The following is a 25070-nucleotide window of genomic DNA, read 5'->3' as shown; positions in this document are numbered from 1 at the left end:
GGGAAGAGTGTCATATTGAGGGGAGGGGCAGAGTGTGTCATATTGAGGGGAGGGGGCGAGTGTGTCATATTGAGGGGAGGGGGAGAGTGTCATTGAGAGGAGGGGGAGAGGGTGTGATTTAGGGGAGGGGGAGAGAGTGTTATATTGAGGGAAGAGAGACATGGGGGGGATGCTGACATGGGATGCTTACTTGGGGGGGGGGCTGCTGACATGGAATGGGCTGGGGGGATGTGGAGGGGGTATTATGTTTTTGATGTGGAGGGGGGTATTGTGTGGGTGAGGGGGAGAGATGGGTGTATGAGAGATAGATGGGGAGTATCATAAAGGTTGATAGTGAGGGGTTCTGGGGGAGATGAGGATGATGATGATGGAGAGGTGCTGGAGGAGAGATGATGATGATGATGATGATGATGATGATTTAACCCGTGCGGCCCAATTTTTTTTTCCTTGGAGCAGTTCGGCCCTTCTCACTTTACGAGTTGGGCAGGCCTGCTCTACGTGATGTGAACCTAAATTAAATGTCATGTTGACTAGAAGTGTATCTTCAAAGGCCAATAACAAGGTCACACCATGTTTTCTCCCTTAAAGAGCACAGCATATAACTATATAGGCTGTTACTAAAATAAACATGCAAATGAGGCGTTATTATCACATCACATATTCACCAGTCGGCTAAGGTTAATGCAGGGACATAACGCTACATTAGTTATAGCAGATTATGCCTAAACGTGGTGTTACTCGAAATAATGCCACTTTACTGGAAGATAACAACGATATGCCACAAGTACGTGACATTATGCCTACGTATAAGATATAGAATGGTCATTGTTTTTGCATATAATTAACTTTGGGGATATGCGTTAACTCCTGGGAACATGTCTGTTTCTGTTTTAGGTGTCCTGATTTACAGTCGATGAGCTTTTTGGATCTTGCCTCTAAATTGGCTGTGACTACTGTACCTTCTTAAATGGCTTACATGTCATGGACTTGTGAAAGTATTTGCTAGGCTATTCTTGCCTACACCTAGCATTGTCCTTCCTTCAGGAAATAAAAACTGTGGTCGAACACCTGTTATGTACAAAACGTATGTAGTTATGTATTAAAGTCTCCTGGCTGCAAAACTGGAGCCTATCAATAGCATCAGATTTATCAAGGAAAACAAAACAACTCAATTGCTTTGAATTAGATTTTTTGCTTTGATAAATCTGGTGCTATATTTTGCTCTATGTTTTGTCCCAGTTTTCACCTAAGCAAACTTAGTACATAACCCCTTTAGGATGTTATTTATTAATGTCTTTCGGGGCAAAACACATGCACCAAACTGGACCAGATTGATCAAATAAAATTATTTTCTTTCCGAAGGATTTCTTTTCTTTTATAAATACTGTGCATTTTTTTTAACTCATTGTTCCCAAGTTTTGCAACTGCGAGTAAGTAAAATTCTTACGGATGTAGCAAGGGATATTGTATCCGCTCGTAACGCAGAATATTGCTTTATAACGCAAAATCTCTCAAATTTTTCATACCATTCAATGGATATCACAGAATATCACACCGTAATGTATCTGCAGGTGCAATAAACCCTGCTACACCTGTAAATCATTTGATACCGTCTCTTATGCTCAACCCAAGGTTGTCTCATCTTGACACATTATACCTCTACAGGCGTCTCCCATGAAGCACATTCCAAGTCCAGATGAAAATCAACCTCTTAAAAGAAGCACTTCGTTAAACTTTCTATGCTTCTACTACAAATTCCAGCTGACCTCCCCTGACTGCAGTTCCAATAATGCACTTTTAGTCCTATATATCTGTAAGTCACGTAGATTGAAAGCTTTTCAGGGCAGGGTTTCCCTTTGCCTTATGTTGTCATTTACCTGTTGCCCTCGTCCCCATTATTTGTAATGTATTTATACATACTGTACATACTATTTATCAATGTATTCTGGCTGCAAAATAATTGCAAAGAATGGTTTGCATCTGAAAGACTTTGATAAAACACCCCCAAAGCTTTTGGAAATAGACTTACTTATGAGTTGATATGGGTTGGTCAGACAATACTGATAGAGCCAATGTGTACTTGCATTGCCTTTTTAATTTTTTATTTAAATGACTTTTTATAAGGATAACATTAATGTAATTAAACAAATGTATGTGTTTTTGTATATAGGAAAGAACACATCAGATACTAAATTGCAGAGAACGCGGCATAAATAAAAATAAACATTTTAGTATTTTCATTGGATAAACATTTTAGTATTTTCATTGGAAAAGGTGAGAATTAAAACAGAATCGACATTGCGCAAAACAGTAATTTCTTTAAAGATTGTTTGATATGTTTTGTAAACCAATGTAGTTTCTCTGTAAAAACTATATCAATTAATCTCCTAACCACGCTCCGGTGGGATGCCCCATGATGCTCGGGAAGCTCTTTCCCCTTTTCCCACTGGCATTTCACACGTTGACAGGCTGCCCACTCTCACCCTCATATTTCTGTATAAGCTGAAACTACCGTTCAGCCCAAAATCACCATCGACATCAATGTGGGTTATCGGTTAAGAACAGCCCAAACGGCTGCTTCGGCAAATATAGAATAAGAAGTGGGAAACTCGAACCATGGTTATGTCATTGGTTTCTGAACTATTAACCGGCAGCCTGGCAAGGGGTGTGTATTTTTTGGAGAGGTTTAGATTTAAATAAAGCTGTGGCCTTGTTGTTCCCCAAATTGTATCTGGTGTATTCCTGGTTTGTGGGAGAGCGCGGGCCCTTCACGTGCCAATTACTGAATGAAAACACACAGTACATTTTGATTTTATGGTAAACCATTAAGTGATATAATAAAGAAAGTCAACTCACCTTTTGCCAGAGCACAAAAGATCAAACCCCTCATTGATTTTCTCAAAAGGCAATCGGTGTGTCACCAGTAAGTCCAGGTCAAACTTTTTTGCCATGTAATCAGAAACTAACTTGGGGACAGCGTCCTTGCTCTTCCAACCTAAAGAACATTGCAGATTTAGTTACAGCGGTACAGTCACACAATGTGTTCAAGACCTATCCAAAGAGAGGTACATGAGCAACAAGAGGAACAGTTCTATAGTAGATGAGGTTGAAAAAAAGACAGGTTTTATAGGTTAAATGTACAGATGGAGCCAAACCCTGGCACGCTCCCTTGGGTCAAATCGTGTGATATCCCCGCCCCTTCTCTCGCATGCGGCTGATTCAAAACAATGGCAGCTTCTCCCGCTGGCGCATTGTGTATGTCCCACTCTAGTGCGCCCTGGGACTGGGACCAAAGGAGTGGCTCAGTAAGTAAATGCACTGACTCTGAAAACCATGACATAGAGTTTGAGGCAGGGGAGCGAAGTTCAAATCCCAGCTGCAGCTCCTTGTGACCTTGGGCAAGTAACTATCACCCTGTGCCTCAGGCACCCCCCCAAAAAAAGTGTACGCCCTGCAGAGCAGTGACTCATGTCTGCAAACTTTCTATGTACCGCGTTGCATGCACTGCCGGCACTATACAAGAAAAAACTATTCTAATTATTAGATTCTGTAGTTGACTGACTCCTTTTAAGAAAGAAAACAGACAAGCATACAGTAACAATTTTAATTAATTTTTAAACTTTAAATATCCCCATGCTTTGGTGAGTTTTTACAATCTGTAATATTTTTTTTCGTTTATATTTATGTTAAATGTTTTTTGTATGTGATTATTGTTGTGTAACGCTGTTTTCATTGTAGCTATGTTGGTAAGATTTTGTTCAATCAGTGTTTGGCTGACAGCTATTATGGCTGAGTTTTTCCCCCAATCACAGAAACTCCAACTGAATTTAAATGCTTTCTGCCACTACTCATTCTACCCTGATGAAGTGCGCATGCGCACGAAACGCGTTGGATTATACTCTGAGCCACCGTCACAAACACTTGCAGGCTGCATGCCACGTATATCCGGTTATAGCAGTGAGAGAAGGACCTGCCCCCAAGCACACTCCCAGCAACGGACGATCGAACTGGGAGGTGTTGTGGTGCCGAAGCTGCCCTCAAACCAGCCCGACGCCACAGGTGGACAAGCTGTCACATTCTCATGTTCATCATCCACCGCACATGTACCTCCGACTTGTCGTGAGTAGGATTTTGATTTTAGAACTACCGGATCAGCTGCCTGCTGATGTGTTCCCAACTGTATTTTATCATTATTTGTTCATTAAAAGTAGCTCATTCATTTAGTCAGCCATGTCTGTATTTGTCTCTGTTGTTTGTCTAGTGTTTGTGCTGTATGTCCCCATAGTAGCAGTTTGTACTATGTTTTATCTGTTTGTTTAGTGTTTGAACTGTATGTCCCTCTTGTTATCAGATTGCACTAGGATTTATCTTTCTGTTTGATTCCATATATCACGCTTCATTCGGTCGTGGTCACAACTTTGGAAGCACAAGACTGGAAGTGGATCTGTGTGTCCCGGTTCAATTGGATCTCCAAATAGACTATCATTGGACAATTTTAGGCGCCGGTTTGTATTTTGTTTTTTGGTTATCATTGTGCTAGCTTTAATGTGTTTAGTCTTAGTAATTGGGTTTCTATAGGCAATTGTCACAGTGCAGCGTAACTACCACAGGTAGTCAAGGCGGAGAATCTATTTGATTTTGGGAGTTGCCTCTGGTTATGGAATTCAGTTTACCTGAGTCAATTAGCAGGGTTATTTCACCTGAGGACTGGCAAATCCTAATTAGGACACAGAGCCATATTTTAAGTGTGTGTCCATTAGGAGCCTGCCCATCTGATATGTTGTGGTGGTTGCTGAATCTCTCAAGGAGAGGGGTTCTCCATGGTGCTGTCCTAATGCCAACAGATCTTCCTGCTGTGCATAGGCTCTTGATGCCCTGTGAGCTGGTATGAAAACTATGGTACTTCTTCTCTACTGCTGACTGATACTGTAACTTCCCTGAGCAAACAACACTTTTATGTATGTGTATCTTTATTTACATCGCGCCACCCATGTACATAGCACTTCACTGCACTAATACACATGACATAATAATGTAACACATAATGGGAATAAGCGCTTCAGACATAAAAGTAACATTGGGAAAAGAAGTCCCTGCCCCAAAGAGCTTACCATGTAAGTGGTAAGTAGAAAGAACGTACAGAGACAGGAGGAGAAAATATATAATTATATTGCTACAGTATATATTTGATGTTATATTATATATGATGTATTTTCCACTCTTTAATCTTGATGCTCTCGGCCTTGGAAAAGAAACCACTCCAGTTGATTCCTTTGATCACCAATTAGTAAATACTGATTAAATCCAGGGGGGGGGGGGATGTATCAACAAAGAGAATGTACATGGAAGTTTCTTTTGAGTTTGCATCAAATATATGAGGGTTTCTTACATTTGAAGCAAATTATTAACCAGATCAGTTCACATCACCTCAGGATGGTGGATTATTTAGACACAAATAGAAGATCAAAAAGTGACGCCCCAGGGACACAGAGTATGATGCCGCTCATTATAATCTGTGCACATGTAACTTTTCCCTCGCTCCTTTTACTGACAATCCCTAAATCGCAAGCTGAAGCACCCAGCACAAAACTTGGAGCAAAGTCCTTGCTACATTGATGCAGAGAGACACAAGATGAAAATGAAACAATTTTCATTTTTTTTACTCCGAATTTGCCATGATACGTCGTCCCCCACAAACATCTTCACTTCACTCATTATTACTCGATATAATATATATGTATTTAAATGAGCAACTTGCTTATGTAACGGTATTTCTGGCCCGGCCTGACCCACCCAATCTCACATTGGCCCCTGTGGTCTAACCGGACCCCATTACAGTGTAGATATGCCTGATGGTGCACCTGTTGGCTACAGGACTCCTGAGTCTCCCGCATGATGGTGTGTGGGGAGGACCCGTCCAGACAGGCAGCTGAGGTAGTGTGCTGAGTCTCACCTAGTTCCAGTGCAGCGCCTCCACCTCACCAGGGTCCCTGCGTCCGCAAGGGGATGATCCTGGCGAGGAACTCCTCCGTGGTGCTCCTCTCTGTACACTCATTCCAGATAGATACACGAGAGGGTTTCTGGCTGAACTCATCTTTATTGACACGGCAGGGCAGCTGCCCTCCACAAGGAGTATCTTCAGCCGCTCATCTCGCCAGTGCTCCCTTTAGATAGGTATATCACCTAGATCAGGGATTCACTATTCCCGCAGGAATCACTGTCCTGTGCCAGGTCTCTGGACACAGCCTCCCATGGAGTTACTATATCATAACTGACAGAACTCTTCCTCAACTGGACTTGAACTAGACAGCAACTCAGGTAGAACTTTCCAGCAACTAACTTTAGAACACAGTGCTGTGCCTTATGTAAGCTTCTGAGGCTGACACACCTCTGACATCACTAACCATGGAGTCAGAGCATGTGACCAGTCCCAGCCATACACAGAGCACCCCACCAGGGTGTGAGGGAAAACCTCCATGATTACTGCTGGCATGCCCACACTTACCAGGCCTTACTGCCAGCAGGAGAGATGACTGTAGGCATTTTACATGACCGCTACATTCTCCCCCTGGTGAATCCCATCGTCCTCGCTGGGACCTAAATTTGCATACCTCTTTCCAGGAAGCACTGCAACACAAAACATAATTAACATCACACAAATTTTCTCATAATGCAGTACAAATGAATACAGTACATATCTCCATCATAAACATTACAGATACATCCTAACATAGATGTATAACAACCAGGGTTACTCCCTTATGGAGTATCCATTAGTGGTACTACCATACCCTCTTACGGTGGCTTGCGCACAGCATGGTCCACGGGGCTTAAAGCAGCAATGCTGTAACCCTCTGTGCGACACTTCTCATGTAACCCGCCAGGATCCCAATCTTTCTCCCCTGATCCTGCCTCCTCATCAGTGCCATATCCCCTATCCTCACCAGTGGAACCCATTTTAAACTCAATTTCTCCTTCCATGAGGGGTTCAGGGACATACAGGTACTCCAACCTGTGGGGCGCTTTGTACTTAGCTATAATAGCCCTCTCGGCCCGGCTGCTCCTGGTTAACTCGGCATTCCCTGCCCTTCCTGGCAACACCCATGACAGGGGCTCGTCTGTGTCCACGGGGTCAGATAATATCCCAGGCCCCATAGGCTCTATATTATGCTGACATATCTGAAACCATCGTTCCTGCATCTTCCTCTTCTTCTGGGCCGGTGTAAATTCCCCCACCGCCCACCATCGGGTCTCCTTACGTTCCTCAGACCCCCACTCTAGTGAGTCCCCCTCCTCTGTATTCCCCCAAGAAGATATCCCCGCGGTTCTTTCCGAGCGAGGCTTGGACCATAGGTATGATCCCGGTACCTTTTCCTCTGCCGAATAGGTTACATTAGGTACCCACCGGGCCATTGATGCCATACCCAGTTGCCCTCCACCCCTGGAACCCCCCTCGGAAGCATAACTGTTCAGTCTCTCCCCAGTCCGTTCCTCACCGGTTCCCTGGGACCCTCCCGACATTCCCAAACTGGACGTGGACCAACGGGAAAAGGTGACTGGGACAGGGGCTTTATCTAGGGCATGGGTTTGGGCGCAGGGACAGGTAATAGGCATCCGCGGGGTTCCGACCCGCTCTCTGCCTTCGGATAGTCCCGTATCATTGTGCGGACGTGCCGCTGGTTGGGCCTCACCCGTCTCAGCTCTCCTCGCAGCCTGCCAGCTCTTTGTTGACACAGGTGATCGGGAAGCACTGCCCGATCGCCGAGGCGTTGTGGTTCTCTCTCTGGTCGTTCCGCTACCTCCGCCGGAAGTGACGTCATCACCGGAACCGGATACTCCGCCATCTTGCGATGGATCCCCAAGCGGGATCTCTTCCTCCACAACGACATCCTCCGCCGGAAGTGATGGTTCTGCTCTCCGCTCCGCTCGGGCCTGGGCTAGGCCTTCCTCCGCCATTGCCAACACCGGCGCCTGGGAAGGGTAAGGATGTATCTCACCGCTCCGTCGGCTCGGGATGGAATCCTCTCCTCCTTCCGCGCTGCAAGTCACCACGGCCGTGGGACTCCGCCTCTCGGGTTGATTCTGCACCGACGACACGAGACTCTGCTCCGCCGCGACACAGGTAAGTGCCGGTTCTTTCTCCGAGGAGCCGAACTCCGACTCGGGGAGTGGCACTCCCGCAGGGGACCGACGGTGAGGTTCCGGGTTCTCACCGCGGTTGTAGACCCCTCTCTCTTCAGGCTCCGTTCTGATCATTAGGAGCGATCCCCATTCTCCGGGATCAACTGGTTCGGTGCAGGCCGCACGCGGGGCTTCAGCCGTCAGCATGGCTGTGTCCGCTCCCGCCTTGACTACCAGGGAGCCTCCTGGCAATAAATAGGGATATACCCCAATGTCTATCTCGCGCTTTGTTGTGCTGGTTACGGGGGACACTTTGCACAGTGGTCTCTCCTGTTCCATAGATAACGGGGCAGGTGATTCCTTATCTCCAGCTTCACTGGTGTGGTCCGCCGGCTGGGGCATCACCACAGCTGGGTGTTGGTCATGGGAGGCACTAGGTAACTTCTCCCTGAAGACAGCCTGAACTTCAGCAGGGCTCATAGTGATATAGAGTCCCGGCTCCTCCTCCTGGTGAACAGAAATGGCTGATGACTGCTCAAAACTCTCGCTCCCTGGTGGAATTTAAAGGAGGGGCGGCACACTCTTTCAAGGAGTGACTGTGGCTCTGCACAGCGTCACTCGGCTGGCGGGGGTGGGGTTTAGGTGTTCCCGCCAATCCCGGGCAAGTTCCTGCAATTTTATCATTTGCAGCATTTTCTGCGACTGGCTCTGGAAACTGTACTCCGCAGTAGGCACACTCGGGTACCCACGCCAATTCACCACCTGAAAAGTCACAAGTAACACAAGTGTTGTACAGACACCTTATCCCTTCTATGAACACCTCCTTGTAGTCTAGTAGCAGCAGGTTGGGGTCATAGATCATACTAACAGGCAGTCTCAATAGGTTTTGTATACACGGACACAACAGAAAGGGTAGCTTCCTGTTCATTGATAGCCAGACTCCAAATCCTTGAGGATGTGCTTGACTGCACCGTCCAGTTCTATTGGTTTCATTATGAAGAACAGATTTGGCCGACTGCAGTTCTTCAAACAATCTGTCCTTGGGATAAAGCGGAAATGAGGCACATTCTATGAAGGAATAGACCTGGCTCTGCCCTGCGTCACTCACAGTGTAGGGGCGGGGCTCTGGTTTTCCCGCCAGTCCCGGACGGGTTTCTGCAACATTTTCCCGCGCGGCCACAGCTTTCGCGCCACTACCCCTGACAGGGCGGGGTTTCTTCATTGGCGCCAATTCCGGCCAATTTCTCTGCAAGTCTAGCAATGTACGCATTGTCTGCAACTGGCCCACGCGGTCTCCCAGGGAAGCGGGAGCCGCCATTTTGCTTTGCATCGCCATTGGATTACTGTGTTCGTTCTGATTGTACAATGGGGCTCCTCTCTGCGGGGCAGCCACCACACCGGTACAATAAAGATTAGCTTCAGATGCACCACCACATGTGTACCTTATCTAGGTGTGACCCAGTGTTGCACTACCTCAGGCTAGGCTCACTCTCTCAGTGTCTGCTGTGACTCCTTCCTCCCAGTCTGTGCTCCCTACGGTGAGTGTCTGGAATGGGCTAGGTACTCTGGCTGGCTCTGCCATGCAGTACTTGGGGCGTCTACCTGTCTTGGTCAGCCTAGCGCAGACCCTCTCCAGGACTCCTGACCAAGTTAACAGGCTGTCCCTTCTGGCATCCTACCAACTAGCACTGCCTCAAGGTGACTCGGTCAGCTATAGCCCGCTCCAGACCCCTCACTCCCTTCAGGCCCCTAGGTTGTCCCTGCGAACTGACAATATCCCGTCAGTCCCCTGACTACCCCTAGGTCCTTCCCTACGCAGCACAGAGTGGCAGCAGACACTCTCCCTGTTTCCCAGTGTGCCTAGCTAGAGCCTGTCCTGATGACAGATCTGCTCTCAGCAGCTCGCCTCCAAATGTAACGGTATTTCTGGCCCGGCCTGACCCACCCAATCTCACATTGGCCCCTGTGGTCTAACCGGACCCCATTACAGTGTAGATATGCCTGATGGTGCACCTGTTGGCTACAGGACTCCTGAGTCTCCCGCATGATGGTGTGTGGGGAGGACCCGTCCAGACAGGCAGCTGAGGTAGTGTGCTGAGTCTCACCTAGTTCCAGTGCAGCGCCTCCACCTCACCAGGGTCCCTGCGTCCGCAAGGGGATGATCCTGGCGAGGAACTCCTCCGTGGTGCTCCTCTCTGTACACTCATTCCAGATAGATACACGAGAGGGTTTCTGGCTGAACTCATCTTTATTGACACGGCAGGGCAGCTGCCCTCCACAAGGAGTATCTTCAGCCGCTCATCTCGCCAGTGCTCCCTTTAGATAGGTATATCACCTAGATCAGGGATTCACTATTCCCGCAGGAATCACTGTCCTGTGCCAGGTCTCTGGACACAGCCTCCCATGGAGTTACTATATCATAACTGACAGAACTCTTCCTCAACTGGACTTGAACTAGACAGCAACTCAGGTAGAACTTTCCAGCAACTAACTTTAGAACACAGTGCTGTGCCTTATGTAAGCTTCTGAGGCTGACACACCTCTGACATCACTAACCATGGAGTCAGAGCATGTGACCAGTCCCAGCCATACACAGAGCACCCCACCAGGGTGTGAGGGAAAACCTCCATGATTACTGCTGGCATGCCCACACTTACCAGGCCTTACTGCCAGCAGGAGAGATGACTGTAGGCATTTTACATGACCGCTACACTTACAATCACAAAAAAACTGCTTTGTTTGCAGACAAACTACTTAAAACATTAAACAAATGACCTCATTTGTACCTACTAAATCTGGGAATACAGAAAGTGCTGTACCTCAAATGGTGCTGTTATGGGGCACTTTGTGAATGGCAGAAGTTCAGCATTAGTGCGGCTTTTTTAACACACGAGAATGAACAATGCTTTACTTTACCTCCAAAGACAGAACCTTTCAGTGTGCGTCCAGTCAACATGATCATTGGATCAAAAGTGATGGTCGATGATGCAGCAGATACTCCAACTATCACTGTTGTTCCAAATGCAAAGTGACTCGAGTGTAGAGCAGCAGTCTGTGAGAAAATATAAAGCAGTCTATTAAAATACGCAGAATACTATTTATAGACATCTAATAATACAAAGTTTCACAAAGAAGCATGTGCTACTTCTTTTTTTTTTTTGCTATTGCTGCAAATTTACCGTTATAATTTTGACAGTGAGAGTTTGTATCTGGTGTTAAAGGTCTAGTATAGTACATTATTTACTTCTACACCTGGACTTGTACCTCAAATGTAAAAATAAGCTCAAAGTGGCAGCTCCAGGAAGATATGTGCATCTTCTCTCAGCCTTTGTGTAGTCATTTATTATTAGTTTGGTAGATGGCCAATTGTGAGTATGCTTGACAAGAACACTTTAGAGGGAGTTTTTCTTATTTAAACTATTCTATAATTTAACTTTTGTTTTATTTAGGTTTAATTAGGGCTTCAAATAAATATTGATATACATCCAGAAATGAGAAAAATGTTGGCAGTTCCAACTTGTTCTAGCTTGAACTACTGCCCCCCACACACAGCTACTTAGCCAAACTTAGAGCCATTGCCATCAGGAACTGAAATAAATGATTTTTATACTGTATATATATATATATCTATATTACAATTTTACAATGAAATATCTATCGGTTTATTTGATGTCCATTTATTTCTGGTGACTCTATAAAAGATAGAGGAAATGTACCCCGGAATCTTTGTATTCCTGTAGGTTTTGCGGACTCCTTGAACAGTCCAGGCAAAGTCATATTACCAAATTCTTATATTGGGTTACGGTTTCCCCTAATTCTCTGACAAGACAAAGAAGAAAAGTCTGCTACAGGATATATGTATCTTGTAAATAACACACAAGAAAATAAACGCATGGACCAGAGATTCATGAAAAAACACTGCCCCCTACTGATCTATAAAAGTATATTCATTAGAAGAAAAGAATAATGGAGGTCTATGGATTGTTACAATTTCATGATCAACAGGCGGGTATGTGTTTGCCCGCTGACACGGCAAGAAATATTACTGACATCACATAACAAACATCGACCTGATTGGATGGGATTATTGTTGGAGTGTGGGTGTGGTGTGTTAGGGAAAGTATAATTACCCTAGCTGTCAGTCTGTTGGGTAGGTACACATACATGTAAAAGGGCTGGTGTGTGCACACGCACTGCAGCATATATTCTGTGAGGCTTTATTACAAGAACAAATCATCACTTTTTAGACAATCTTATCAAATATTATGTATCCAGGTTTGTTCAGGAACAACAGGATAACATAGAATCATTGTAAGTGTCTCCTCTTCCCAAATGTAACTAGAATATTCATGTAGAGTAATCAAATAAAGAATTTGTGCAGAATGTGAACTTAATCCATAGACACCACTAATTAAATATATCTGCCTTGAAAGAAAACTCCTTTATATGATTTGTCATCGATCCTTTAACACACAGTCTACTGTATGATCACATACCTGTAAACTATGTGATGGAGGCCTAGGCCAGTCTTCCTCTCGATCTATTATACCAACGTTGCTTACTGAACAGGAAATGGGAATATGAAACTCAGACTTTGATTTCTCCCATGAAGTCAGTTGTCAGATAGAGGATTATTTAATGTTAAGCACAAAACCCAAACATGAAAGCATCCGTTCTGCTTCTTTTTTATAGCAGTATTGAAATTCAGGGATGGAGACAGACTTCTCTGTCTAGTAGCATAGTGTGTCTTTACCTAAGCACCACATGGTTCTAGATAAATACTGTATACTGTAAAAACAGAGGAACGTTTTCCTTATCAAACATTGCCAATAAGAAGCTTCTCAGTAGTGGATTGTCATTAGCAATTGCCTTACTGGCAGTGAAAAACCTTCCAAAATGAAACTTTAGAAAGAGGGAAGAAGGCCCATTTAAATGGAATAATCTTGTTTTTATTTTTTGTGGCATAACTAAAGTCACTATAAATATTTGTTCATCTTGAACAAAAACAATTTCAGATCTGTATCCTTAAAATGTACATTTAAACCAACTACAGTAATAATGAATCAGCTCATTCTGTTACTATTTCATGAAAAATATGTTTACATTAAATATTATTAACTAATTTATAAGTTACTTCACGTGAAAGGTTTACCTGCAAATTGTCCTAATCTTCGTTATAAATACAATTATTACCTGCGTTCAGTGATTAATAATAACTGGTTTGGCTTCTGTTTCCCACTCTGTACATGAATATTGGAGGTTGTATTTGGAAAAGCCAAAAAAGAGGGCCAGAGGAGAAAGAAGAATTGTGCGTGCAAAGCCTGAGGAAAACAGATGAATGCAAGTTGCAAGACAGCAAGAGACATTCGTGTCTAGCGCTATTCTGGTCTACAAAATGAAACCTTCACATTTTGCACACATACCATACTTTCAATGAGACCGATGCATTCAAATACATAGTCCAATCCACCACCAGTCTGTTCAAGAAGCACTTGTTCAATAGGTTTGTTGTAATCCTTGGGGTTGATGCAATCAGTTACTCCTAATTCTTTAGCCTTATCAAACTTTTCCTTGTTGATGTCCACTCCAATGATACGGGAAGCACCGGCTATCTTACAGCCCATGACAACTGCAAGCCCAACAGCTCCCAAACCAAACACAGCACAGGTCGATCCTGGTTGCACCTGCAGAAATATACACACATGAAATATTAGATTAATTTTCATTCTAGGGTTGATTCTTTACTTTGTATATTTTTTATCATTTGCACATTCATATAAGATGCCTTACAGCTTAGCACAACGTTGTAAATAGAGCTGAACCCCATTATAAAGCGGTGCTTGGAGTCCACATAATGAGACAGCATTATAACCGGGATCTCGGGGGGGAAATTGGCCACTGCGATCAGGGGTTCCGTGTCCGCCGGAGGGAGAGAGCTGGGATAACTCTCCCAGCTGTCCCTGAACCTGGCATCGCAGCAGTGTGTGTGTGTTGTGCTGCTGTCTCCCTGCTAGGGGAGCGGCTGTAGATCTCGTTACCTCGACCAGGGATCCATGCACCAGAGCAGGGAAGGGGTGCTCCTCCTCCCTGGGCAGGGTCCAGGGCTGCTCCTCCGATGTCGGAGATAGCGGCAGTGGTGTGTGCAGCCGGTGCAAGGAGCGCGGCACCGCAAGTATCCCCTGCCGTGGTGGGCTCAGCCACCTGCGGACTGGCCAGGGGAGCTGAGAGCCTTGCCGGTGGAGGATCTGGGGCTGCAACCACTAAGGATCGCTGCCAGGAAAGGCAGCTGCTCTCAGCTCCCCCCGGCAAAGAAACTGGAAAAACTCTGAATGTACTCTGCATGCAAGGTAACAAGAGAAACAGGAGCAGCCAGGGGGTGTGTCAGCCTGTTTGCCCACCATTTGCCTTGATACACAGTCATGTTGGCTTAAAGATGTGTCACCCCCAAGTGTTCAAATGCTGTTCCAGAAGGAGAAGCATCTGTGGAAGGTGGACTGATTAATACTTAGATCATTATATAGTGCAACATGGTAATTTTTGTGTTTGAAGAAAGGTGTTGTTCTGCCCTCAGTATAATACTTGAGTATAGCATAGAAGAAACATCTTCACACAGTAATAGGAATAAGCCCCCTGCTATTTTTATCACGGACTTCAAAGAAAGCCATAAAGTTTAGAACATTGAGATCTGATGTATTTTTCTGTTTGTTTCTGCCTCTGTGTCTGTTCTTTGCTGTTGCTGTGAACATCTACTTCTTGTCACTCCCTGTTTCCCGCACGCAAATCTTTTGTAACCATAAAAGGAAATTCAAACCCCAATCCCCACAGATCATAATAACTGTTCCACCTAAAAGCCATAACTACACAAATGAATTGTCTGTGAGTGTATGTGTATATGTGTGTGTTTCTCCGTGTGTCCGTTAAGATTGTATGTTAAAAAAAAAGCCAAAAATCGGGAGCCACACTCAGACCACGTTATAAGCGGATCCGCATTGTAGCGGATCATGCTATAACTGTATTGCTAAAAATGTTTATTGTTAAAACATATATATATATTGTAATTGAGGATCTCTCATTCCATCTCCATATTTTCCTCTCTTTCAGTCCTCCTATGAGGCCTTCTACCTGTTTTGTATTCCATATCTATCACTCATTACATATCTCTCCCTTGGCCCTATATAAAAATTTGCCTCACAATTATTTTCTTTTGGTCAGGAAAGTTTCAGCTCCATTCATATATTTTCTGAGCTACAACTTCCAATTCAAATCCATCCGGTGATATGCAACTTGTATATCATTATGAGTTGTGTCCAATGTTTTAGTATGATACAAACAAACATGCATAATAATAATAATACCTTAGCAGTATTCAAAGCAGACCCATATCCAGTGGAGAAGCCACAGCCAATGAGACAGGCATTCGGAGGTGCGTCATCATCAATTTTTACGACTGCTATTTCATCAACAACAGTGTATTCAGTAAAGGTGCTTGTGTTAATGAAGTGATAGATTTGCTTCCCTTTGCAGGTAAATCTGCTGGTGCCGTCACTCATCAGTCCTTTGAGATTGCCCAACCTATTATGAGATTCAGATCTTACAGATACTTTGTACTTATTACATAGTAGAAGTTATGAATACAGCATAACCTTACATTAATTATTTTCCAAGGATGAGAGAAGGTTTTAGATTTACACATGCAAAAAGTCCAAAGAGTTTTAATTGAGGCACATTGGGGTAAATTGACTTGCCCCAGGTCAAGAAACAATGTTACTGGGAACCAAACATAGTTCACCTTCTGCAGTTACTCCTTGGCTAATACTATCTGATATCTGGCACTCAAATTTATAAACATTTACTTACTGGTGTTTTCTTCCATTTTGTGTTTTCGCCAACAATTTCTAGATTGCATTTAATTTAATTTAGCATTTTCACAGCCAGTAGTAAGCATACCTTCCCAAAAACGTTGGACTAGTGCATTGGGCTATAAAATGCCCCCCCCCCCCCCCATAGCGCCTCTCTACTTTCCGATATTTTAAATACAAAAACACATCACCTTTTGTATTAATCCATCAGCAACGTCCGACCTCAAATGTGAGTAAAACTCAACAAATGTTCGTCCTCGCGTTCAATGATCATTTAGACTTTTTTATATACTGTATAGAGCTACAGTTTTATAGTTAGTTATTTTAGTTCTAGCTCAAATTTTATTTTATGTTACTTGTTTATTTATGGTTTTACTTTATAAAAAATATCATATATTTGTTTTATTAGAGAGGGGAGGAGACAAGAGGGGAAATTCTGAAGAAGAAGAGAAGGAAGAGGAGAGGAGAGTAGGAAAAGGCAGTTTAGCAGGGGACTAGGTGTGATGGTTCGTGGCAGGGGCTCTCCTGCACCCCACTTTAGGAAAAAGCTAGAATGTGAAAGACCAAAAACCAGGTCCGCTACCATAACTATTAAATCCACCACTAGTCCGTCACAAGTGAGAAAAAAGCCACTAGTGAGACCACCACCACATCAGCAGCAGTGGACACCGGTGGTGATGGTGGATACTATAACAGGTGGCGCAGTGGTGCTGGTCGGCTGAGCTCAGCTTTGCCTTTCATCCTGGCTCTTACTCTTAGTCCCTGACATATGGTCTCCCAGTATCAGAGCTCTTGCTTTACCTAGGCCCTCATTCTACATGAAGTTGACATATATGTTGGTATATGTTGGCCGATAAGTTTTGAGGTGGTACTACTTGCGGTGATGATGGTGATTAGGGCCTGAGAGTGAATACCGGTGTTGGTGGTCACTATTATTACAGGGTGCATGGTGAAACTGGTCAGTTGAGTTAAGACAGGCTCTCAGTCTCTATTATGTGGTCTTCCAGTATCAGTTCTCTTGGTTCAGCCAGGTTCTCATCCCAATGTGTATATGTAGATTATGTTTGTTTACAATGGCTATCAAGTCTGAGGAGTAATACTGGTGGTAGGGATCAATGCACAAATAGTGAAAACAGGTGTTGTTGATGGTGGGGTCCACTGTTACAGGTGGCACAGATAAGCTCAGCCAGGCTCTCACTCAGTCCCTCACATGGTCTTCCAGTACTTTGTGTGTGTGTGTGTGTGTGTGTTTGTGTGTGTGTGTGTGTTGCTATATGTAGGCTGGGACAGCAAGTCTTAGGTAGTTAGGACATGCATAGAACAAGCCAAAGACTGTACCAACATGGATGCTATATCTGTGGCTGGCAATGCTGTATGAGTGCTGGCTTATTTGGGCCCCTATAAAATGGTAACAAAAATTGAATTTTAAATGAAGCCACTGTCAAGTTGGCAAATGGATTATGATTGTGGCATTGGTGGTAGTCATGATAGTGAACACTAGTGGGTGGTGGTGGTTATATACCATAGGCACTGATGGCAGCTCAGTCAGTCTGTGACCCTTCCCTCAAAAGTAGTTCTAACAGTGAACTTACACACCATGGCCATGCACTCCATGATGGGGATAATGGTGATGATGGTGATGATGACAAATGATGTGGTATTATTGCCTGCTGTTGCCCAATATGTTGATGAAACTTGCTTTTCAACTTTATTTCTTTAAATACTGAAAGGCTTATGGTGCTCTAGTACAACTGCTGATGTTTTAGTTATTCCTAATCTTTTTTCTATGGTCCCACCTCACTAGTAGTCTTTTTCTGCCACTGCCACGATTTCAACCACCAACACCACTTTACCTTCCCAATCCTTGTCATTTTCCAATATACAGTAACTAGACATATTTTTATTTTCAACGTCTATTATGTGTGTGCCTGTTGACTTGTTAAGTATTAATACTAGCATCCCGACTGCACAAGCCCTATTTTATAGTCTCTGCAGTGATGCAAAATGTAAAAAGTATAAAGAAAAAAATAAAAGCAATGAAACAAAATTGCAATGCACATCTCCTTTTAATGCTTGGCAAAATTTTGCGAAGTCTGACGATTTTCTCAATGTTTTAGGTGGGGAAAAAAGGGTAATTTCTCCTGGTTTGTGAAAACTGGCAAAACATGTGAACATTTCTATTATTTACCCTAAACAGAACATGCTATATCTACATGTATGTTTTATAATACAGATGTATCCAGACTTACTGTCTTCAGAGTCAACGACAAGGGAGCAAATGTCCACAGCACCGAGACAGTGTCTACCGCGATAGCACCTTAGGGCGTCCATGCTTTTGAATGGAACTAGCCGCAGTGCTGTGCCACCAGTCGCCTGACCGCACGGGGCCCAGAAGACAGGAAGTCTTGCTAGATCTGTATGTGTACATCGTGAAAAGGGAGCATCAACCAGGTGCTCTTAGTGAATAAATATTAACTGGTGTTTCAATAAAGTCAATTTTATTTTCATCCACTGTAGTAAATATGAAACCAGAAACCAAGACATGGAATAATTAAAAGGTATAAGTCAAACAAAAGTACAACTAACCTGCCCGTAAGACAGAAATTGCTCCTTGGGTCCTTGCAACAGCGGCACTCAACACACTGAGGTATATACAGTGGGATGACCTTGTCTCCTAAAGAAAGAGGAACATTTATGCATTGAACAGAAGTGGTAATATAAGGCATTTCCCACCAGTTAACATGAATGGTATGGTGGCAGTTTACTGGTTTTGAAGCAGAGCCAAGCCAGGTAAATACCAGATATAAAAGAAGAGATTAAGAAACATTTGTGTAGGAATAACTACAGGCATCTGAATGGATAGTGGACATTGAGACTGCACAGCCATAAATAATGGACTTGTAATTACATGTTTACTGGTTTCATGGACCTTTGATTGAAACACACACAAAAACTATGGGGGCCAGCCAGTGTCAGATTTCCCATGAGGTCTGGGCCTAAGACGGCAAAAATTCCCCCCTATTTGCATTTGCCGCTCTCTTGATCCTATCAGACCTAATGTGAAGGAAGACTTACTTACCTGTGCCGCCCGCCTTCGTTCTGCCGCCCTGCTTCTCCTTCAAAATTGAGCGTCAAATGACGCCACAGACGTCACAAACGACATCACACGGCTTCTCAATTCTATGGCAACCATGCCGTCTGCAGCGTCATTTGACGCTGTATTCTAAAAGGGAAGCAAGGCGGCAGTACGGAGGCAGCAGACACAGGCAAGTGCGTAAGGGTCGACGGATTTCGAAATCCGCCGCTAGGGTCCACGCTGATGCACGTGCATAAAAGAATTAGCATTTTTTCTATTTGAAACACCACATTTACTACGTTTATTTCTGCTGTTGTAGATTTTGGTGCATGGTGTGCTAGTATGAACTAGAAAAAGACTTACTCAATCTTTGCAAAAATCAAGGCAAAAAACGGTCAAGAAAAGTAACGCAAGACACACATTTCTTAATACATAGACCTGGGCCAATGTACAAATGGAATTCCCCCAACTCCTCTCACTTGCTCCATAAATCTCATTGCAGACAACTGCAGACATATCCAAAAATGGTGCAGCTAAGATTACTACATAAATGCTGCCTAGCGCAGGTATTTTTAGCGTGATTTGTGTTTAAATAAAGGCTTCTGTTTGTTCTTTGATACATACAGCCTCATGTCCCCCTTTTAAGGATTAATGCCCATATTTACCAAGCAGTGCTATTTCGCAAGACATTATACTGATCTGCAAGGCGTCGTGTAATTGCACCACGTAGTTAACCTGGCCCTAAACATTTGGCGTCACGCATAGGCTCCCCTGGAAGCTCTGTAGCAAATAATACGCTATCAATGTCTTCAGCAGGAACCCTTGAAAACTCTCACTCCGGTGTGAAAACATAAAAGTAAATAAATCAGTGTTTTTCCACATTTTTCGAAGAAAATTCCAGCTAGGTATTAGGAATGCCAAAAAAAAATAAAATAAGAATGTACTTATCCCAAAAATGTGGTCTGTCGATGGTTGTCCAAGGAGGGGTTTGTCTGTATTTTGTATTTATTTGAGGGTATTTAAAAAAAAATATTTGTGGGGTGGAGGGGGGGTGTATGTATTTGGGGGGGTTGTATATATTTCGGGGGGTTAAGTATTCGGGGGTGGAGGGTTTGTATGTATTTGGGGGGTGGAGGGTTGCATGTATTTGGGGCATGTATGTATTAGGGGGTGGGGTTTGTATATATTTGGGTGGTGGGGGTTGTATGTATTTGGGTGGTGGGAGAGTTGTATGTATTTGGGGGATTTGTATGTATTTGGGGGGTGGAGGGTGTATGTATTTAGGGGTGGGGGGTTGTATGTATTTTGGTGGTGGGGGTTTGTATGTATTTGGGGGGTGGAGGGTGGATGAATTTGGGGGTGGGGCTTGTATGTATTTGGGAGGTGGGGGGTTTGTATGTATTTGGGGGTTGGGGTTGTATGTATTTGGGAGGTGGGTTTGTATGTATTTGAGTGGTGGGAGGGTTGTATGTATTTGGGGGTGGGGGTTGTATGTATTTGGGTGGTGGGAGGGTTGTATGTATTTGGGGGATTTGTATGTATTTGGGTGGTGGGAGGGTTGTATGTATTTGGGGGATTTGTATGTATTTGGGTGGTGGGAGGGTTGTATGTATTTGGAGGATTTGTATGTATTTGGGGGGTGGGGGATGAATGTATTTGAGGGTGAGAGGTTTGGTATGCATTTGGGGGTGGGTTTATTTTGTGAGGTGAGAGTTGTATATATTTTGGGGGTTGTTTTTTTGTGTATGTACTTAGGGGGTGGGGGTTGTATGTATTTGGAGGGTGGAGTTTTTTGATATGTATTGGGGGGTGTTTATTTATGTGTATTTGGGTGGATAGGGGGATGTTTGTATGTATTTGAGGGCGGTTTTTTTTTTGAAGGGGGTTGGTATGTATTTTATGAAAGGGAATTATGTGTGTGGGGCCAGGGAGAGGGGGGGAGGGAATGAGTGTGAGGTGGGACACTTGATGGAAGTGGGAGAGGGGGTGAGGGGGGGAGTAAGTGAGGAAGAGAGGGGCTAAAAGTGAGATAAAGGGGAGAGAAATACAGGGGAAAATGGGGGAAATAGAAGAGGGTGCTCGCAAGGTGTGAAATGGGGGGGATTGCAAGACCACCGACACAGGGGCCCCAGTCATAACTCTAGTCCTGGGCCCTGGTAAATCTGTCTACGCCCCTGCTCTTAAGCTTCCTGTATGTTTATAAATTAAGAGTTTTCGGCCAATCGCAGTGTGATTGGTCGCTTCTCTGTATAATTGATTTAACCCCTAAATAATAAATGTAAAACCTGCTCAATTTATCCTACTTAATCACAATTTATTTATGGTGAAATCAAAATCTGAAAGGGATTTCTTAGTGTATCCTGACTTCTCAGCGTGGTAAGTACTCTAATAAGAATGTTGTACCTTTGGACTTGTTGAACACACTATAGTTTATCTTTATGGTTCAGTACTCAACGAGTTATCTCTCTTGTATTAATGTTGAGAGGCCAATATCCATCTCTAGCTCACCGAGAGATACTCGTTTCAGACTTATGGGGCTTATTCTACTTCCACTGACGTTGTCGAGCGGGCCATTTTCAGCTGAAGTTGATGATTGACTCCAATCGGGAATGTTGGTCAATAACAGTCCGACCTTCCGCTTCACCGAATATAGAATATGCCCTTTAGCACTTTTGGTTATAACGTTCAAAAGACAGCCTTACATATCCCGTATGAAATAAAAGGATGTCATGAGAATTTTCTTTTTTGGCAGGTTAGCCACGATGTCCATTAGAACTTAAACTTTCAGAAGCACAGTTTAGTGTTTGCATATGATTTTAGAAATTAGACATTATACTTATTAACCATCTTTTCCACAGAGGGGAGCTTACAGTAGCCAGATCGTTGATAAACAGGACTGCCCACTGAGTAGCCCAGATACAATATAGTTTCACACCTGGCTTCAATCCTTCTACTCCTTCTCCAATGCTCTCCACGATACCAACACCTTCATGGCCGAAAATGACTGGAAAATTAACATCTTCGAGTTTCCCAGTAAGTGCATGTTCATCTGAACGACAGATGCCTGTAGACACCATCTATAACAAGAAAGAAATATAGAGCTACTATAGGACATGAAGCATACAGTACAGCATACTGTATATACAGTATATATTTAAGTGTATGAGAACAGCCGTAAAAGTGACAACTTACTTAAATATATCCTGTGATCTCCTGTATCTCACATAATATTCAGTGGTAATGTAAAAAACAAAACAATGATAGACAGCACTCTCAATATCAGAAAACTAATAGCTATGTGCAGGGTGCAAACAAGGAACAAGAGAAGGACCTGATTTCCTCCTAAACAATTAACATAATATTAATAATTGTTCCAGCACTCACTGACTTCTAAGACAAATCTCAAAACGGGATAAATGCCAAATGAAAAGCAGGCAGATGGGTGCAAACAAAAGGTTTGTGCACTACTGCCCTAGAAAAGAAAATGTAAGCAATAAAATGAATAAAGAAAAAAAGACATGTCTGGCAACAACAAATAAAATGTTTAAAAAATTACTAAGGTGGTAATTCTATATCCACAGAGTGGCTGGTTTTGGCCGAAAATCCCTCTTAAAGTCAATGGGTATTTTCAGCCAAAAACAGCCCAAACATCCAGATACAGTATACAATAGAATAAGGTCCTAACTATATGAACACTAAAAATAAAAACAATAGTTAACCTAAACGACGTATGTGCTTCATTTAAATGCTAGCAAAGGGACATAAATTGCATTACTGCTCATAGATCTTGTGTCTTCATAATACAAATTAATCTTTACCTTGATGCGGACTTCATGGGCTTTTGGGGGAGCCACTTCCACCTCCTCTATAGAAAGGGGTTTGCTAGCTTCCCAGGCCACCGCTGCCTTGCATTTAATTACCTGCAGAATTAAGATGATATGACTGTATTAAAAAAAAATATATATATATATACAGTGGTCGACAAATCACCAAAAAATCTACTCGCCACCTAGTACCACACGTGTGCTGCTTGGGCCAATAGGAGCTCGCCACGATGTTAAATCCACTCGCCCGGGGCGTGCAAATGTACAGGTTTGTCGAACACTGTATATATACATACACACACACACACACACACACACACACACACACACACACACACACACACACACACACACACACACACACACACACACACCGTATAAGGTATTATCCTGCTCCTAAAATTGAATATTATTGAAATTTGTGTTTCCTCACAACCTTTAATCCCAAAATCTACTGTTATGAAGACATTGCAAAGAGGGCAAATGAGATTGGGTTGGATATATATTTATTCATCAAACATATATTGATTTTCCATTCATTTCATTTTCTTTTTCTTTTTTTTTTTAATAATGGCATTTGAGTATGTTCTGGAATATGTAACTGAATGTTGGCAAATATTTAAACGAATGTGTCGATGTAGAGAATAAAGCAGCCCTAATGTATTACGTGTCTCCAAATGAAGAGATAGAAACTCTGTACTTACTTTGCCTGCAGTTTCCATTTCTTGCTTGTTATCCTTTCACAGATGCCAGAGCCACAAACAAAGATGACTGAACAGTTCAATGATCTTGACTCATTTGCACTGTCAAATATGCATACATACATATACTGTATATAGAGAGACACACACACACAGTGTTAATCATTTACTTTGAATACAATTGAGACAGCCCTTCAGATCTTTGATCACTCAATGACCATTTGCTGCCCAGAGAACCCAGGGACTCTCTCTAAACCCATAGTTCAATACTAGGCAGTGATTGCATTGTATTGTATGTCTTTATTTATATAGCGCCATAAATGTACATAGCGCTTCACAGTAGTAATACATGTGGTAATCAAATAAATAACAGATAATATAAATAACAGATCATGGGAATAAGTGCTTTAGACATAAAAGTAACATTAAGGAAGAGGAGTCCCTGCCCCGAGGAGCTTTCAGTCTAATTGGTAGGTAGGGAGAACGTACAGACACAGTAGGAGGGAGTTCTGGTAAGTACGTCTGCAGGGGGGCAAGCTTTATGTATCATGTGTTCAGAATATCCACAGTGCTATTCATATGCTTCTTTAAGCAAGTGTGTCTTAAGTTGGGTCTTAAAGGTGGATAGAGAGGGTGCTAGTCGGGTACTGAGGGGAAGGGCATTCCAAAGGTTTGGGGCAGTCTGTGAAAAAGGTTTAAGGCGGGAGAGGGCTTTAGATACAAAGGGGGTAGAAAGAAGACATCCTTGAGAAGAACGCAAGAGTCTGGATGGTGCATAACAAGAAATTAGGGCTGAGATGTAAGGAGGGGCAGAAGAGTGTAAAGCTTTAAAAGTGAGGAGAAGAATGGAGTGTGAGATGCGGGATTTGATCGGAAGCCAGGAGAGGGATTTCATGAGGGGATATGCTGAGACAGATCTAGGAAAGAGTAGCATGACTCTGGCAGCAGCGTTTAGTAAAGATTGTAGGGGAGACAGGTGAGAGGCAGGAAGGCCGGACAGCAGGAGGTTACAGTAATCAAGACGGGAGAGAATGAGGGCCTGAGTCAGAGTTTTAGCAGTCGAGCAACAGAGGAAAGGGCGCATCTTTGTTATATTGTGGAGGAAAAAGAGACAGGTTTTAGAAATGTTTTGAATGTGAGGGGCGAATGTGAGAGAGGAGTCGAGTGTGACCCCTAGGCAGCGTGCTTGTGCTACTGGGTGAATGATCGTAGTTCCAACAGTAATGTGGAAGGAGGTAGTAGGGCCAGGTTTGGGAGGAAGTATGAGGAGCTCTGTTTTAGCCATGTTGAGTTTAAGGCAGCGGAGGGCCATCAGGATGATATAGCAGAGAGACATTCAGAAACTTTGGTTTGTACAGCAGGTGTAAGGTCGGGTGTTGAAAAGTATATTTGTATGTCGTCAGCATAGAGGTGATAATTAAACCCAAAAGATGTTATTAGGTCACCTAGAGAGAGTGTGTACAGAGAAAAGAGAAGAGGTCTGATCCTC

The 25070-nt window shown here is 43.4% G+C and overlaps 1 protein-coding gene across 1 annotated transcript in view; it reads right to left on the bottom strand.

The window, feature by feature from the left end:
- The window catches only part of LOC142499651 (alcohol dehydrogenase 1-like), a 34392-nt gene extending 10681 nt beyond the window's left edge, over positions 1-23711 (bottom strand). The window contains exons 1-8 of the mRNA XM_075609325.1: positions 23585-23711; positions 22875-22976; positions 21992-22133; positions 18567-18654; positions 15477-15693; positions 13545-13805; positions 11038-11173; positions 2857-2995 (exon numbers count right to left, since the gene is read on the bottom strand). Of these exons, the coding sequence (XP_075465440.1) occupies positions 2857-2995; positions 11038-11173; positions 13545-13805; positions 15477-15693; positions 18567-18654; positions 21992-22133; positions 22875-22976; positions 23585-23602 (1103 nt within the window). The 5' untranslated portion in view covers positions 23603-23711. The remainder of the gene's footprint in view (positions 1-2856; positions 2996-11037; positions 11174-13544; positions 13806-15476; positions 15694-18566; positions 18655-21991; positions 22134-22874; positions 22977-23584) is intronic.
- Positions 23712-25070: the final 1359 nt, after the last annotated feature.

This window comes from Ascaphus truei, chromosome 1 (genome assembly GCF_040206685.1).
Source record: "Ascaphus truei isolate aAscTru1 chromosome 1, aAscTru1.hap1, whole genome shotgun sequence".
NCBI lineage: Eukaryota > Metazoa > Chordata > Amphibia > Anura > Ascaphidae > Ascaphus > Ascaphus truei.
The sequence above is the reverse complement of the archived record's forward strand: the minus strand, read 5'-3'. Positions and strand labels throughout refer to the sequence as shown.